Raw genomic sequence first — 14241 nt, forward strand, 5'->3', positions numbered from 1 at the left:
GATTTACTGACCATGCTCAAGACAAGAAACATGTGAGGCTGAACTCTGTTACCATGACAACTAACGTGTAGAAACACATGTCGAATGAAGCTCAGAGACATAAAAACCTGAAACACACCTGCTTATTATGGGATGTTGGCTTTGAATGTTTCACTATAAACATCACAGAGCCTCAGGAAAGAGGTGGAGCCAGCAGCTATTGATTATAGATCAGTTATTGTCTGATACATCACATGTGTTTCTGTAGTGGAGGTGAAACATGAAGAGAAACAGAGACTGGACTAAAAACCAGTGAGGTGCAGTCAGGGCTTTGATTTATTCACTTCATCTAAAGTTGGATTCTTTTGGACTTTCAGATAACTTTACTACACGTTCAATGTGTCAGAATGTGGTGATTTTCATGGTCTAATAAAAGCCAGTAAACAGAGCTAGCTTCTGTCCAGGCAGCAGCTGCACAAACCACTCAGCCATGTGTAGTATTACAGAGCAAAGGCCCAGAGCTGCTCTGCCTCTTCTGTCAGTACGGTGTGTATGTGGCTGTTTGCACATGTGCAGTAAGTTCCCACAGAGAGTTCACATGGAGGTGAAAAGGCACAACGCTACGCTGCCTCTTAACTTAACTGCACCATGTCTGAGCTGCACTTCTGTTCACGTTGCCTTGGTGAATGGTCAACACACAGACGTGTCCCCTGGCTTTTTAGCCTCCAGCAGTTTAGCAGCTAATTCAACTGCGGTGATGCTCCACTGAAGAGGTGAACACCTTAATGAGCTTCATCTGAAGAACAACAGCAGCTTTTATCCGACGGGAGACCAACGCCTGAGCTACGGTGGCTAACAGTTAGCAAGTTGTAACCTACTCTCTCTCTGACACTTAGACACTTTTACACACACAGCCCAGGTTGTGTGTTTTCTCTGTTGTGAACCTTGTAATAACAGCTTGTTGTGTACAGTTAACATCCTTGTTGCTCAGGTCTGAGTGTGGATTGTGTTAAAGGTTTGTTGTGTGATGTGAGCGGTGCTCCAACATGTGATCCTGTTATTGATCTGAGTTGTGTGTTAATAACAGCTGATGTCAGGACGGCATGGATTGTGGGGAAAAGGTGTTGCACATGTTTAAGACTTGGATCTGTGTGAACCATTGTGCATGAATGTGTTTGTTGTGAGGTTGTTGTGTGATGAGCTGTCTGAGGTGCCGACCCCCCACAGCCCTGGTCTTGGTCTGTGAGCGCCTGCCTACCCTGTCCTACAGCCTCAGTGTGGATCAGTAGAATATCAGCCTCATGTCTGCAGCTCAGTATCAACACAGCTTTCACATCACATTCATCTGAGCACAGAAATAAAACAGAGTCTGACCTCAGAGTCTCCAGTCTACAGTCTGGACTCTCCAGAAAACCACTCAGACCCTTCACTCCTGAATCCTGCAGGTTCTTGTTTCCACTCAGGTCCAGTTCTCTCAGGTGGGAGGGGTTGGACTTCAAAATTGAGACCAGAGAAGAACAGCTGACCTCTGACAAACTGCAGCCACGCAAACTGAAGAATGAAAGAAGATCAAATGATTGATCAGATGTGTCCTGATCAGTGATCAGCATGTAAATGAACAGAGGAACTTTGTCCTTGTGTCGTTGTGGATCATCATGATGTGGCCTTCTACATACTTCATCCACATGTCAGCACAGATTCACCAGCTGCTGCTGACCTCAGATCAGTCTGTCAATATACAATCAATATCTGTTGGACTAAACACTGACTACAACTCTCTGATTCAGGACTGAACTGGATCAAAGACACACACACACACACACACACACACACACACACACACACACACACACACACACACACACACACACACACACACTCAGCAGCTTCTCCTGCTTCAGATCTACATCACATCTGCTCAGCTTCAGCTACAGTGGCTGATCCAGCTGTTCTGTTAGCAGCTTCATCTGAGAGCAGCTCATCATCATCATGATAATCATGATAATCATCATCATCATCATCATCATCATCATCATCATCATCATCATCATCATCATCATCATCATCATCACCACACTGACCTCTGAGTGACCTCTGACCCTTCACCTTCTACCAGCTGCAGTAACATGGAGTCACAATCAGTCGCTGCTTCAAACTGAACTTCACACATTTGAACTGAACACAGACAAAAGTCCAACAGGTCCAGTCAGTGAACTCACCTCAGAGTCTCCAGTCTACAGTTTGGACTCTCCAGTCCAGCACACACAACCTTCACTGATGAATCACTCAGCTCGTTGTTACTCAAGTCCAGTTCTGTCAGGTGGGAGGGGTTGGACTTTAGAGCTGAGGCCACGACTTCACAATGACTCCCTGAGAGTTTACAACCAACAAGTCTGTGAAGAGAGAAAATATCAAATTAACAAGTGGGAGAATCCTCGCGCTTCAGCTTGGGGACAAACTGCAGACTGGTGTGTCTTGGGCCGGAGACAGATGAGCAATAGACAGAGGAAGGACGCTGGAGGACACGGTCACTTTTAGCTCCAGCGTCCTTTCTCTGCCCGAAAATATATATACTATAACGGCAGTTGAACTCGTAACTTCCAACTTGTGAACTTGTACCAGATCAAACTGGTACGAGTTCACAGGTCGGAAAAACACGAGTTATGGGTCGCCTGGAACGCACCATAAATCAACCTCCTGTAGAGTTCCTGTCAGCTGCCAAACTCAAATTTTAGAACAATAAAAATAAATAAATAAACACGTTTTAGTTAACATGCTGTAAGCTGTCCCGTTTTAGCCGAGAGGGTATTACCTTCTGTATGTATACAAAGTCAGAGAGACACTAGTTGTGACCGCGGTGAAAATGTTAAAATTATGGCCTGGAGCTGAATATTTCGTTGGATAAAACAGAAGATCATACCTCTATGTCTTTCTGTCTCTCTTTTTTTGCAAGATTGGGTTTTTAAATAATCTGGAGTAATCGAAATGTTTGACTTTGACCCATCAGCTGTGCCCGGCGACGCAGTATTAATTTACTTGGGGAAAGTCAGAGACCACGATAAAACATTAACATCATCTTAGAGTTCATTCATCTTGGACATCTTTTCTGTTGCTGGGTCGTTACTAAGGGATGGATTATTTGCTGTAGAGCCGGTGCATATTCTCATTTGTCCAGGTCATAGTATTTCAAAGGAGGTTAAATCGAAAGTTGAACAGTGACAGTCATTGGTGGGAAGTTGGTTTCGACTTCGTTAGTGCCCTATTGTGTTCTAACGACAGTCGTTGGATTCCTCGTTGACCTCCTCCCAACGAGGAATGCAAAGACCTCTACATTGGAGAAACAAAACAACCACTGCATAAACGCATGGCCCAACACAGGAGAGCAAACTCCTCAGGACTGGACTCGGCTGTCCATTTACATCTCAAGGAGAAAGCCCACTCCTTTGAGGACAGCAATGTTCAAATCCTAGACAGAGAGGACAGATGGTTTGAAAGAGGAGTTAAAGAAGCCATTTTTGTAAAAGTAGAAAAACATTCCCTCAACAGGGGAGGAGGTCTGAGACACCACCTATCTCCAATTTACAATGCTGCCCTTTCATCCCTTCCCAGGAGATTAAACAATCTAGCCTCAAAGAACAACCACTGTTCACAAGTGGCAAGTGACTCCAACGACTGTCGTTAGAACACAATAGGGCACTAACGAAGTCGAAACCAACTTCCCACCAACGACTGTCACTCCAACGACTGTCGTTGGTACTTGGAGCACAAAAGGGAACCAGTGACATCATCACCCTTGTGAACGCCCACACAAGAGGTTAAATAGTGAGTCTCCACACCAGATAGTTGGACCAGTCCCAGGCTGGTCAGCTGCGTACATGAACTGTTAAAGCCTCTTGGATGAGAGGTGAAAGGTCTTCCTCGACAAATAACTAAGTCCAGTTGCTTTCGATTTAACCTCCTTTGAAATATTTGCTGTAGAGTTAAACTAGGTTCTATTACAAATAGGAGTCTACTGACGTGATTGATTGTGTTTCAGATATTAGTCGGACCCCATGTATTTCCATGGAGACGGGACGCACCCTCGCAAAAACGTCTCAAACTTAAGAGCAAATTGTCCATCAACATGAATATATTTATTTAAACAAAACTGTTGAACTATAGTAACAGGTTCTGCTGTTCTGTTGTGGGATCAATAAACATATCAATACCAATAAAGAAGAAACACTGGTTTTTATTACTGGGCTTTATTACTATTACTGATCAGTGATTATATTGATTATGTCTGGACTTACCGAGCCTTCCTGCAGTTCCTCACAGCTGGGATCAGTCTCAGTCGTCCCTCCTCTGATGTGTTGTACTTCTTCAGGTCCACCTCGTCCAGAACCTGCTCTGACATCTGCAGCATGTAGGCCAGAGCTGAACAGTGGATCTCAGAGAGTTTCTCCTCTGATCTGTTCTCTGACTTGAGGAACTGTTGGATCTGCTGATGAACTGACTGGTCCTTCATCTCTGTCAGACAGTGGAAGATGTTGATGCTTCTGTCAGGAGAGATTTTATCAGTCTTCATCTCCTTCAGGTTGTTGATGGTTCTCTGGATGGTTTCTGGACTGTTGTCTGTCTGACCCAGCAGACCTCCTAACAGCCTCTGGTTGGACTCCAGAGAGAGGCCATGAAGGAAGCGGACAAACAGGTCCAGGTGACCATTTCTACTCCAGAGGGATTTCTGCATGGCGTTCTTCAGGAAGTTATCTGTGGTCCCATGAGGTATCCACAGGAACTTCTGGAGGACCTGTGTGTTCCTGTTGGTGAAACAGTGGAACATGTAGACTGCAGCCAGAAACTCCTGAACACTCAGATGAACAAAGCAGTAGACTGTTTTCTGGAAGATCACACTCTCTCTTTTGAAGATCTCAGTACAGAGTCCTGAGTTCACCAAGGCCTCTGTGACATCCAGACCACACTGCTCCAGGTCTTCTTGGTAGAACATGATGTTTCCTTCCTGCAGCTGTTCAAACGCCAGCCTCCCCAGCTTCAGAAGAACTTCCCTGTCGGCCTCCGTCAGCTCCTGTGGACTCGTCTCATGTCCTTCACCGTACTTGTTATTCTTCCTCTTTGTCTGGACCAGCAGGAAGTGTGAGAACAGGTCAGTCATGGTCTTGGGCAGCTCTCCTCTCTGGTCTGTGGTCAACATGTGCTCCAGAACTGTAGCACTGATCCAGCAGAAGACTGGGACTTGACACATGATGTGGAGGGTCCTGGACGTCTGGATGTGTGAGATGATTCTTCTGGACAGATCTTCATCACTGGACCTCCTCCTGAAGTACTCCTCCATCTGGGCGTCAGTGAAGCCTCGGACCTCTGTTACCCTGTCAACACATGTAGGAGGGATCTGATTGGCTGCTGCAGGTCTGGAGGTGATCCAGACCAGAGCCGAGGGAAGCAGATTTCCCTGGATGAGGTTTGTCAGCAGCACGTTGACTGATGACATCTGTGTGACATCAGACACAACCTCCCTGTTGTTGAAGTCCAGTGACAGCTGGCTTTCATCCAGGCCGTCAAAGATGAAGAGAAGTTTACAGACAGCCAGCTGCTCTGCTGTGACCTTCTGTAATGTTGGATGGAAAACATGGAGCAGCCTGAGAAGACTCAACCGCTGATCTCTGATCAGGTTCAGCTCCCTGAACGAAAGCAGAACCAGCAGACTGACATCTTGGTTCTCCAAGGCCTCGGCCCAGTCCAGAGTGAACTTCTGCACCGAGAAGGTTTTTCCAACGCCAGCGACGCCGTTGGTCAGAACCACTCTGATGGGTCTCTGTTGGACAGGTGAGACCGTAGAGACGTCCTCTCTCTGTTGGACGGGTGGAACCGTAGAGACGTCCTCCCTCTGTTGGACAGGTGAGACCGTAGAGACGTCCTCTCTCTGTTGGACAGGTGAGACCGTAGAGACGTCCTCTCTCTGTTGGACAGGTGAGACCGTAGAGGCGTCCTCTCTCTGTTGGACAGGTAAGTCTTTAAAGATGTCGTTGCACTTGATTGGAGTGTCATGGAGGGTCTTCTTCTTGGACGTTGTCTCCAGCTGTCTCACCTCATGTTGGGTATTAACCTCTTCACTCTGTCCCTCTGTGATGTAGAGCTCAGTGTAGATCCTGTTGAGGAGGGTTACACTTCCTGTTCCACTTCCTGTTCCCTCAGTTCCTTCAGTCACTCGTTCACATCTGCTCCTCAGACTGATCTTATGTTGATCTAAAACCTCCTGCAGACCACGATCTGCTGAGAGAGAAGAGACTCAGACTGAAGACAGAGAGTCTGACAATCTGATCAGATTATTTTCATCAGCTACAGAAAAACTACAGACAACAAAGAGAAGGTTTGAATCATCATCTTAAATGTCAGTGCTGTGTGATGGAACAATGACTCTGGAGAAAACAACAGGTCCTGGTTTCACAGATGATCACATCAGACAGATGTTCAGTCTCACTTTGTCCACAGCTGCTCTGATTGGCTGTCTGCAGCTCACCTCTGGTTCTGGGTCTTTGTCCACACTGGGGACAGGAGGGGGGTCCTGAAGAACCAGACTGGTCCCAGTCTGAGGTGAAGCACTGTCTGCAGAACCAGTGTCCACAGCTGGTGGAGACTGGATCCTTCAGGACGTCCTGACAGAGACCACAGCAGGACAGCTGCTGGTCCACAGAGACACCACTCCTCTTCCTCCTGTCAAGACATTCCTGGATCAACAACATGTCACAGCTCCACATCTGAGCTCTGATTGGTTAACCACCTCAAGGGGGCGGGGCTTCAGTAAGCAGAGGAGCAGAGAGAGAGAAAGTAGAGGAAGACAAGTGTAGAGAGACGAGCTGAATGAAGACCTGGTTCTGAACTGGTCTGGTTTCTGTCTCTGTTTATCTGTTGACCTTAAAGCAGAAGTAAGTGATATATTTGTGTTAATATAAGTCTTAACCTCTTCATGCAGAGGCCATTTTTGGCAATTTTCGCCTGTTTTTGTATCACTGCAATTAAAGCTTTATAACCACAGAAGTACTAATCCCACAACTATGGTTTATGGCTTAAATGAAAGACAACCTTTGTCCCTTTACATCTATATCTATAAAATATTGAATTGAGTCATTCCATAAAAAATTGAGCTTCTGAAAATACTTTTTTTTTTTGAAAAAGTATTTGAGTTGGAAATTTTTGGTGAAAAGGTGATATTTCAAAATCCTAATTATAAAACAGGTTGAATGTTACATATATGGTTCACACACTCCCTGTCCACATGTGTACCAAATTTTAGGTTGATATGTAAAACTACTGAGGCACTATAGAGTTTTTCCAAAGAGTGTCCCTTGGCGATGTACAGTGTGCAAAACCTGTCCAAAATTGTCCAATTTGGCTAAAATGCACACTGGAAGATTTTAGTGAGATTTTGTTTTTTTTCCAACAGATAACCTATTGGGGCCAATCACATACTTGATGGCTTTTAGGAACATTAGTTACATAAGTAAAATGCCATTTGAAAATTTAATTTAGGGGGATTAATATATATCAGGTCACACCTTAGAGTCTCTGCTATTGGACCAAAAAGTTTTCACCCCCGTGACTTTGATTGACAGGCGACGAGAGATGCGCAAAGCGGGTGCGCAGTCTGACGGATAATAGCTCATAGCATTAGCACTGCGGGTAAACGTAACCTGGTCACGGAATATCTGGTCACGATGGATAAAATCGAAGATGCCCATTTTGTCCAGCACATCTTCAGCTTTAACAAGAGGGTAAGCTTGTAATTTTATTCAGTGTTTTAGTGGGTCTATTATTGATGATTGTCCGTATTTTTCGGCACTCGAAAATGACTTCCGGGTTTGTTTGTGTTGAGTGAGCAGGCTTGTTTAAAACTTTGATGGGGTAAAAACTGCATTTTTGTTCTTTGCTTTTGTTTATATGACAGTATACGATTTTTTGGTGGTGAAAGAAGAGGTGTACAGATGGTACATATATGTTTAAATCACCTTTGTTGTTGACGTGACGTCGCCTGTGGGCTGCCGTAGTCTGATATTGTTTGAGACATTTTCAGTGACTGTGAAAAAACCGTAGCACCTAGAAACTTCATTTTTTTTCTACATGTTGCCGAAAGTGTCCTTAAAAGGTCTGTGGTGGAGTTTTAATTACACCAGGCCTACTTTCGTTTGTATTAAGGACGCCGTTCATGTGTTATTAATTTGGGACGCCGGCGTCCCAACCACTAGGGGGCCTGCGTGAACAGGTTAAATAGTTATATCTTCCGACAGCAATCACTTACATAGAGTGTTTGGACCGAAAACACGGGTCTCTCAGTCACTCTGCTCTGCTCTGAGCCGAGGAGAAAACTTTTCTCGTATCCTACAGTTTTTATCCAATGAGGAGCAAGAACGGCATGAAGGGCTGTGTGTGCAGCCAAGGGACGCCGTGAATGTGGTGATGTAGGGACGAGGACTGTTATGGTGCGTTCAAGGCAGCCCGTAACTCGTGTTTTTCCGACCTGTGAAGTCGTACCAGTTCGATCTGGTACGAGTTCACGGGTCGGAAGTTACGAGTGGCCGTTATAGTGACTTTCACAGGTAAAACAGGTCGGAAAAACACGAGTGGGTTGCCTGGAACGCTACAAAGTCGTAAGTTGTGACTTGAAGCTGTAATTTACCTGCCTGGAACACAGCATTAGCCAAAACGACCGGATCGCTTACTTCTGCTTTAAATCTGGACTCTAAAACAAACTCCCTGTTAGTTTGAGTCTCTTCAGTTCTGCGTCGTCTCATCTGGTTTTTACTCCAAATGTGTGAAATGATTGAGAAGCTGTTGGTGGTGTTTTCCTCTTTCAGACACTGATCATGTGTGTGATGTTGGTTCTGGACTGAGTCCTATCAGCTCTTTAAAGCAGAAGTAAGTGATATATTTGTGTTAATATAAGTCTTAAATAGTTATATCTTCCGACAGCAATCACTTACATAGAGTGTTTGGTCTGAAACACGGGTCTCTCAGTCCCTCTGCTCTGCTCTGAGTCGAGGAGAAAACATTTATCGTATCCTACAGTTTTTATCCAATGAGGAGAGAGAACGGCATGCAGGGCTGTGTGTGCAGCCAAGGAACGCCGTGAATGTGGCGACGTAGGGACGAGGACTGTTATGGTGCGTTCAAGGAAACTCGTATTTTTCCGACCGTGAAGTGGTACCAGTTCGATCTGGTACGAGTTCACCGGTCGGAAGTTACGAGTGGCCGTTATAGTGACTTTCACCGGTAAAACAGGTCGGAAAAACACGAGTGGGTTGCCTGAAACGCTACAAAGTCGTAAGTTGTGACTTGAAGCTGTAATTTACGATTTCAAAAGCCTACCTGGAACGCAGCATTAGCGAAAACGACCGGACCACTTACTTCTGCTTTAACTAATGAGCTCCTCATCCAGACGCTGCTGTGTGGCTCTAATGAACCTGTGTTGGAGCTCTGATCCAGTGTGAGGAGACTGAAGCTGACAACAGAAGCTTCAGCAGCTCCACCTGAGCTTCACTACATGTTGTGGAGAAGCTCAGACAGTCACAGACAGGAAACAGGAAACACTGATCACTCCTGTCTGGTTCCTGACTGTAGCACTACTAGACATCTCTGCAGCAGTCTATCGTAAAACAGTCACCAAAGTGGTTATTATTCACGGGAGAAATGGACAGACAACCATGCTTCTTTCTGGTCTGGAAGAACTCACTCACAGACCGTTTATTGCGCATGCTCACAACAACATCGTAATCTCGCAGGTACACTTGTTCTCGTATGACGTCACTGCGTGACTTATTTAACATGGCTTTGTCACTCATATTATTAAATATGCTTAACACTCCCACTCAAAGACATGTTTATAACTCTCTAGCAATAAACAAATGCAAATAAACAAATACATATGTATACATACAGTATATATAACCCCAACATAAAACATTTTGCATACTGGCAGTGTTCTGAAAACTTCAAAAACATTCACATTTTCCAGTTCGCATTACTCTCCAAACAAATACTCGTTGAATCTCCCAAGTTTAGCCTTTGTCACTGGCTTTGTAAATACATCAGCTACCATGTCTGTAGTAGGGCAATACTCTATTGATATTTTCCCTTCCATGTGTGCAGACCGTACAAAGTGATACTTTATATCTACGTGTTTGCTTCTCTGCCTGCATACTGGGTTCTTAGATAAAGCTATCGCTCCCTGATTATCCTCATATATCTTGACTGGTATATGCTGGTTACTACTATCTATCCCTTTAAGTAGTTGTACAAGGTACATACTTTCTTGAGTAGTGGCTGCTAGTGCCATATACTCAGCTTCGCAGGTAGATAGTGCCACAGTTGGCTGTTTCCTACTCTTTCCCAATATATAACTGGACCATTCTTAGTCAAGCTGAAACAATATCCAGTTGTGCTTCTCCTATCATTTTTATCAGCTGCCCAATCAGCATCGCTGTATCCCTCAAGCTGTAGGTTTTCCTCACATTTTTGGTAGTGTAGTTCTTGATCTATAGTACCCTTTAAGTACCTCAGTAGGTGTTTTGCTGCAGTCCAATGCTGTTGCCTGGGTTCTGCTAGGTGTTGTGATGACAACCCAGCTCAGGTCAGGTCTAGTACATGTCATAATGTATATCAAACTACCTACTATCTCTCTGTATCCTGTTGAGTCAATAATTTCACCCTCATTGTCAAAGTTTAACTTTTGTTCACACGGAGTGAATCTTGGTTTGCATTCAAAACATTCCAAACTTTGCTAACATTTTCTCTATGTGTCTCTTTTGAGTCATCTTGATCTCTCCCTCACTCTGTTCAAAGTTGATACCAAGGAAGTGTTTAAGTGGACCCAAATCTTTCATCTTAAACCTTCTTTTCAACATTTCTTTTACATCACTGAGTAGGGTGTTGTTACTCGCTGCTATGATTAAGTCATCTACCCACACTAACAGAATGACTTTCTCATTTTCAGATTTCTTGCTGTAGACACAATGATCAGCATCATTTTGTACAAAACCATTTTCTGTAAGGTGCTCATGCAGTAACATGTTCCAGTTACGCCCGGACTGTTTTAAACCGTACAGTGATTTGTTGAGTTTACACACCAAGTGTTCTCCTGTTTTTGACTTGATCTCAAAACCTTCAGGTTGCTCCATATATACCTCACAGTCCATCGGAGCATGGAGGTAAGCAGTCTTTACGTCCATTTGGTGTAGGGTAAGATCCTCTTGTATAGCCACCTGCATTAATGTTCGGACAGAGGTCATGTTGGCTGTTGGTGAAAAAGTCTCTTTATAGTCAATTCCTTCCACTTGACCATATCCTTTCGCAACATATCTGGCTTTACAAGTCTCAGATCCATCTGGGCTCTCTTTCACTGCGTAAACCCAGCGACCTCCCACTGCTTGTTTGCCTCTTGGTAGTGGGGTCAAAGTGAAAGTGTCATTCTCTGTCAAAGAGTTCATCTCCTCTTTCATTGCCTCAGTCCACATTTTTGACTTTTTCCATTGCCTCTTTAAATGTTTTAGGTACACCATAAGTCACTCTGTAGAAATAATCTATATTTTCACTTTTGTCATCATTACACTCAGCTTTACACTGGTACTCTCTTAAGTAATCTGGAGCCTTTCTTTGTCTTGTAGGATATCTTTCTTCCTGTTCTCTCAGAATACTATCTGTCTGGGTCGGACCTGTCTCAGCAGTTTCTTCAACACTGGACTCTTCACTCTCTTTAGGCTGTCCCTGACCCTGGTTGATTATTTCCTGTGGTGCATCTCTGTAACTCTCAATGTCGTCCCCTATGTCACAAACTGTCTGAGTCTGGCTATCTGTGCTACCTTTGGTTAAGAACTTCACCAGCCTGTGTTTCAGGACTTTTCCTGTCTCAGGATAATACACGTTATATGCTGGACTATATTTATCATAGCCTACAAAGATTCCCTTTTCACATCTGGAGTCCAACTTCTTCTTATCCTGCTTATATATGTAGCATTCAGAGCCAAATATCGTCATGTTAGATAGGTTAGGTGTTTTTCCTGTGAAAACACGGTAAGGTGTCTGCTCTAGCCGCTTACTGTAACACCTGTTGCGAGTTTGAGCTGCTGTCTGTACAGCGTATGTCCATAATTGCTTTGGGAGGTTACTCTCCAATAGCATGCATCGTGACATTTCAAATAAGGTTCTCCAACCCCTTTCGGCAGTCCCATTTTGATGGGGTGAGTAGGGTGCACTTGTCTCGTGCCTTATCCCATTACTCCTAAGCAAGGACTGAAACTCCTGCCCGTTAAACTCTGTGCCGTTATCACTCCTTATGCATTTTATCTTTCCGTATGGGGCTACATCTGCTATAAATTTTTCTGTAGCTTTTGTTGAGTCACTTTTTGCTTTGATAAAGTATGGAAAAATCATCCCACTGTAATCATCTGTGAATGCTATTGCATACTTGTATCCATCTTTATCTGTTGGCTCTATAGGGCCGCATAGGTCTGTGTGTACTAACTCTAGTACAGTTGTAGCTTTAGCATCTGCTTGTCTGTTTCTGCTCTGTGTAAACTTGCCCTGTGTGCATATTTCACAGTTCTGATTGGGCTTGTCACGTTTACCTCTTATTGACATCCCTTCAACCACTTTTTCTAATTTTGCAACATCATCAAAATTGCAATGACCTAGTATTTTATGCCATGTTTGGATATCGTGACAACCATACACTTCATCGACATGTTCATCTTCTACTGTGCTAAGATAATACATCCTACCATACACATCCATTTTGAACTTGGTGCCATCCTTGTGGACCAGCCAGTCATCACCGTCCTTGAAGCAGATCTCGGCTCCATTGGCTGTTGCAGCTTTGACTGAAAAGATGTTTTGTGGAAACGATGGGATGTAGAGTGCCTGCTTGAGCCTCGTTTTCACCTGTCGTCCCTCGCTGTCCAGCAAGTAGACTTCGGCGTCTCCTCTCATCTTTGCCATCCCGCTCACCTTAGTTCCATCTGCAAGCTCAATCTTGTGGTCCTCAGGTCTGAAGCTTTTATCAACTGTCTTGAACTTTGTGGCGTCGTTGATCATGTGTGCTGTGGCGCCGCTGTCGACCATGAAACCTTTCTTGTATGCTCTTTGTGTATGACAGTCACTTAGCTTGAAACAGAAAAATGTAGGCTCTGTCTCCGTCTCTCCATCAGCTTTCTTCACATGGTCACGGCCGCGTCCGTGTCCGCGCCCCCGTCTCCGCTGTGGCGTGTCCCATTTCCGTTCCTCTCTTCTCGCCTGGTAATCGTCAGGGCATGTCCTGGCCATGTGTCCCTTTTTACCACACGTGTAACACTCGACATCAGCCAGGTCCATTTTTCTTTCTCGCCCTCTTCCACGTGTCCGCGTTGTCCCGCTTGTTTTCATCACATTGTCTCCGTCTGCATTCACGTCACTCCTCCCGTATTTCTCAGTACTTTCATAACTTCGCAGTTTCGTTTTAAACTCGCCGAAAGTTATTTCATCATTTGTCTGGGTAATATGCACGACGAATGGCTTGTATGAATCAGGCAGCCCCTTTACCACCATGGCTATCTGAAGTCCATCACTAATATGCTCGTCTGCTCTTCTCAATGACGTGAATATAGTCTCTGCTCGAATAATATAGTCCGTGACTGTTTCATTGCTCGCCTTGTGGAGCGAGGAAAGTTCACAATACAAACTCACCACTCGTGGTTTGTCTTTTCCTGCATAATGCTCGCGGAGAATCTCCAGTGCTTTTCTCCCGTCACGTTTTGCGTCTCTCATTATCAGCGACAAACTCTTGCTCTGGCATTGCACCAGCTCCGCAAATGCCTCTCCGTTCTTTGTCTCATCTTCCGCGAGAGCTGCTTCGTCTTCCTCGTCTATCACCGGCTCCTCCAGGATAACTTGTCTGAGGCTGCGCAACTCCATGTGCGCGAGGAACCTTGTTTCCCAGAGCTTGTAACTTTTCTCATCACCATCGAATAAAAGTCTGAACCACCTTTGGCCTGTATGACTGGGCCCATAACCTGTAGCACTACTAGACATCTCTGCAGCAGTCTATCGTAAGACAGTCACCAAAGTGGTTATTATTCACGGGAGAAATGGACAGACAACCATGCTTCATTCTGGTCTGGAAGAACTCACTCACAGACCGTTTATTGCGCATGCTCACAACAACATCGTAATCTCGCAGGTACACTTGTTCTCGTATGACGTCACTGCGTGACTTATTTAACATGGCTTTGTCACTCATAT

The 14241-nt window shown here is 44.7% G+C and overlaps 1 protein-coding gene across 1 annotated transcript in view; it reads right to left on the reverse strand.

The window, feature by feature from the left end:
• Window positions 1–14241, reverse strand: part of LOC146986534 (uncharacterized) — a 1046957-nt gene that overhangs the window by 210831 nt on the left and 821885 nt on the right. The window contains exon 20 of the mRNA XM_085780502.1: window positions 1354–1530. Coding sequence (XP_085636628.1) covers window positions 1354–1530 — 177 coding nt within the window. The remainder of the gene's footprint in view (window positions 1–1353; window positions 1531–14241) is intronic.

The sequence above is a fragment of the Trachurus japonicus genome, chromosome 6 (genome assembly GCF_045865225.1).
Source record: "Trachurus japonicus isolate A0001 chromosome 6, Traja_1.0".
Classification (NCBI taxonomy): Eukaryota; Metazoa; Chordata; class Actinopteri; order Carangiformes; family Carangidae; genus Trachurus; species Trachurus japonicus.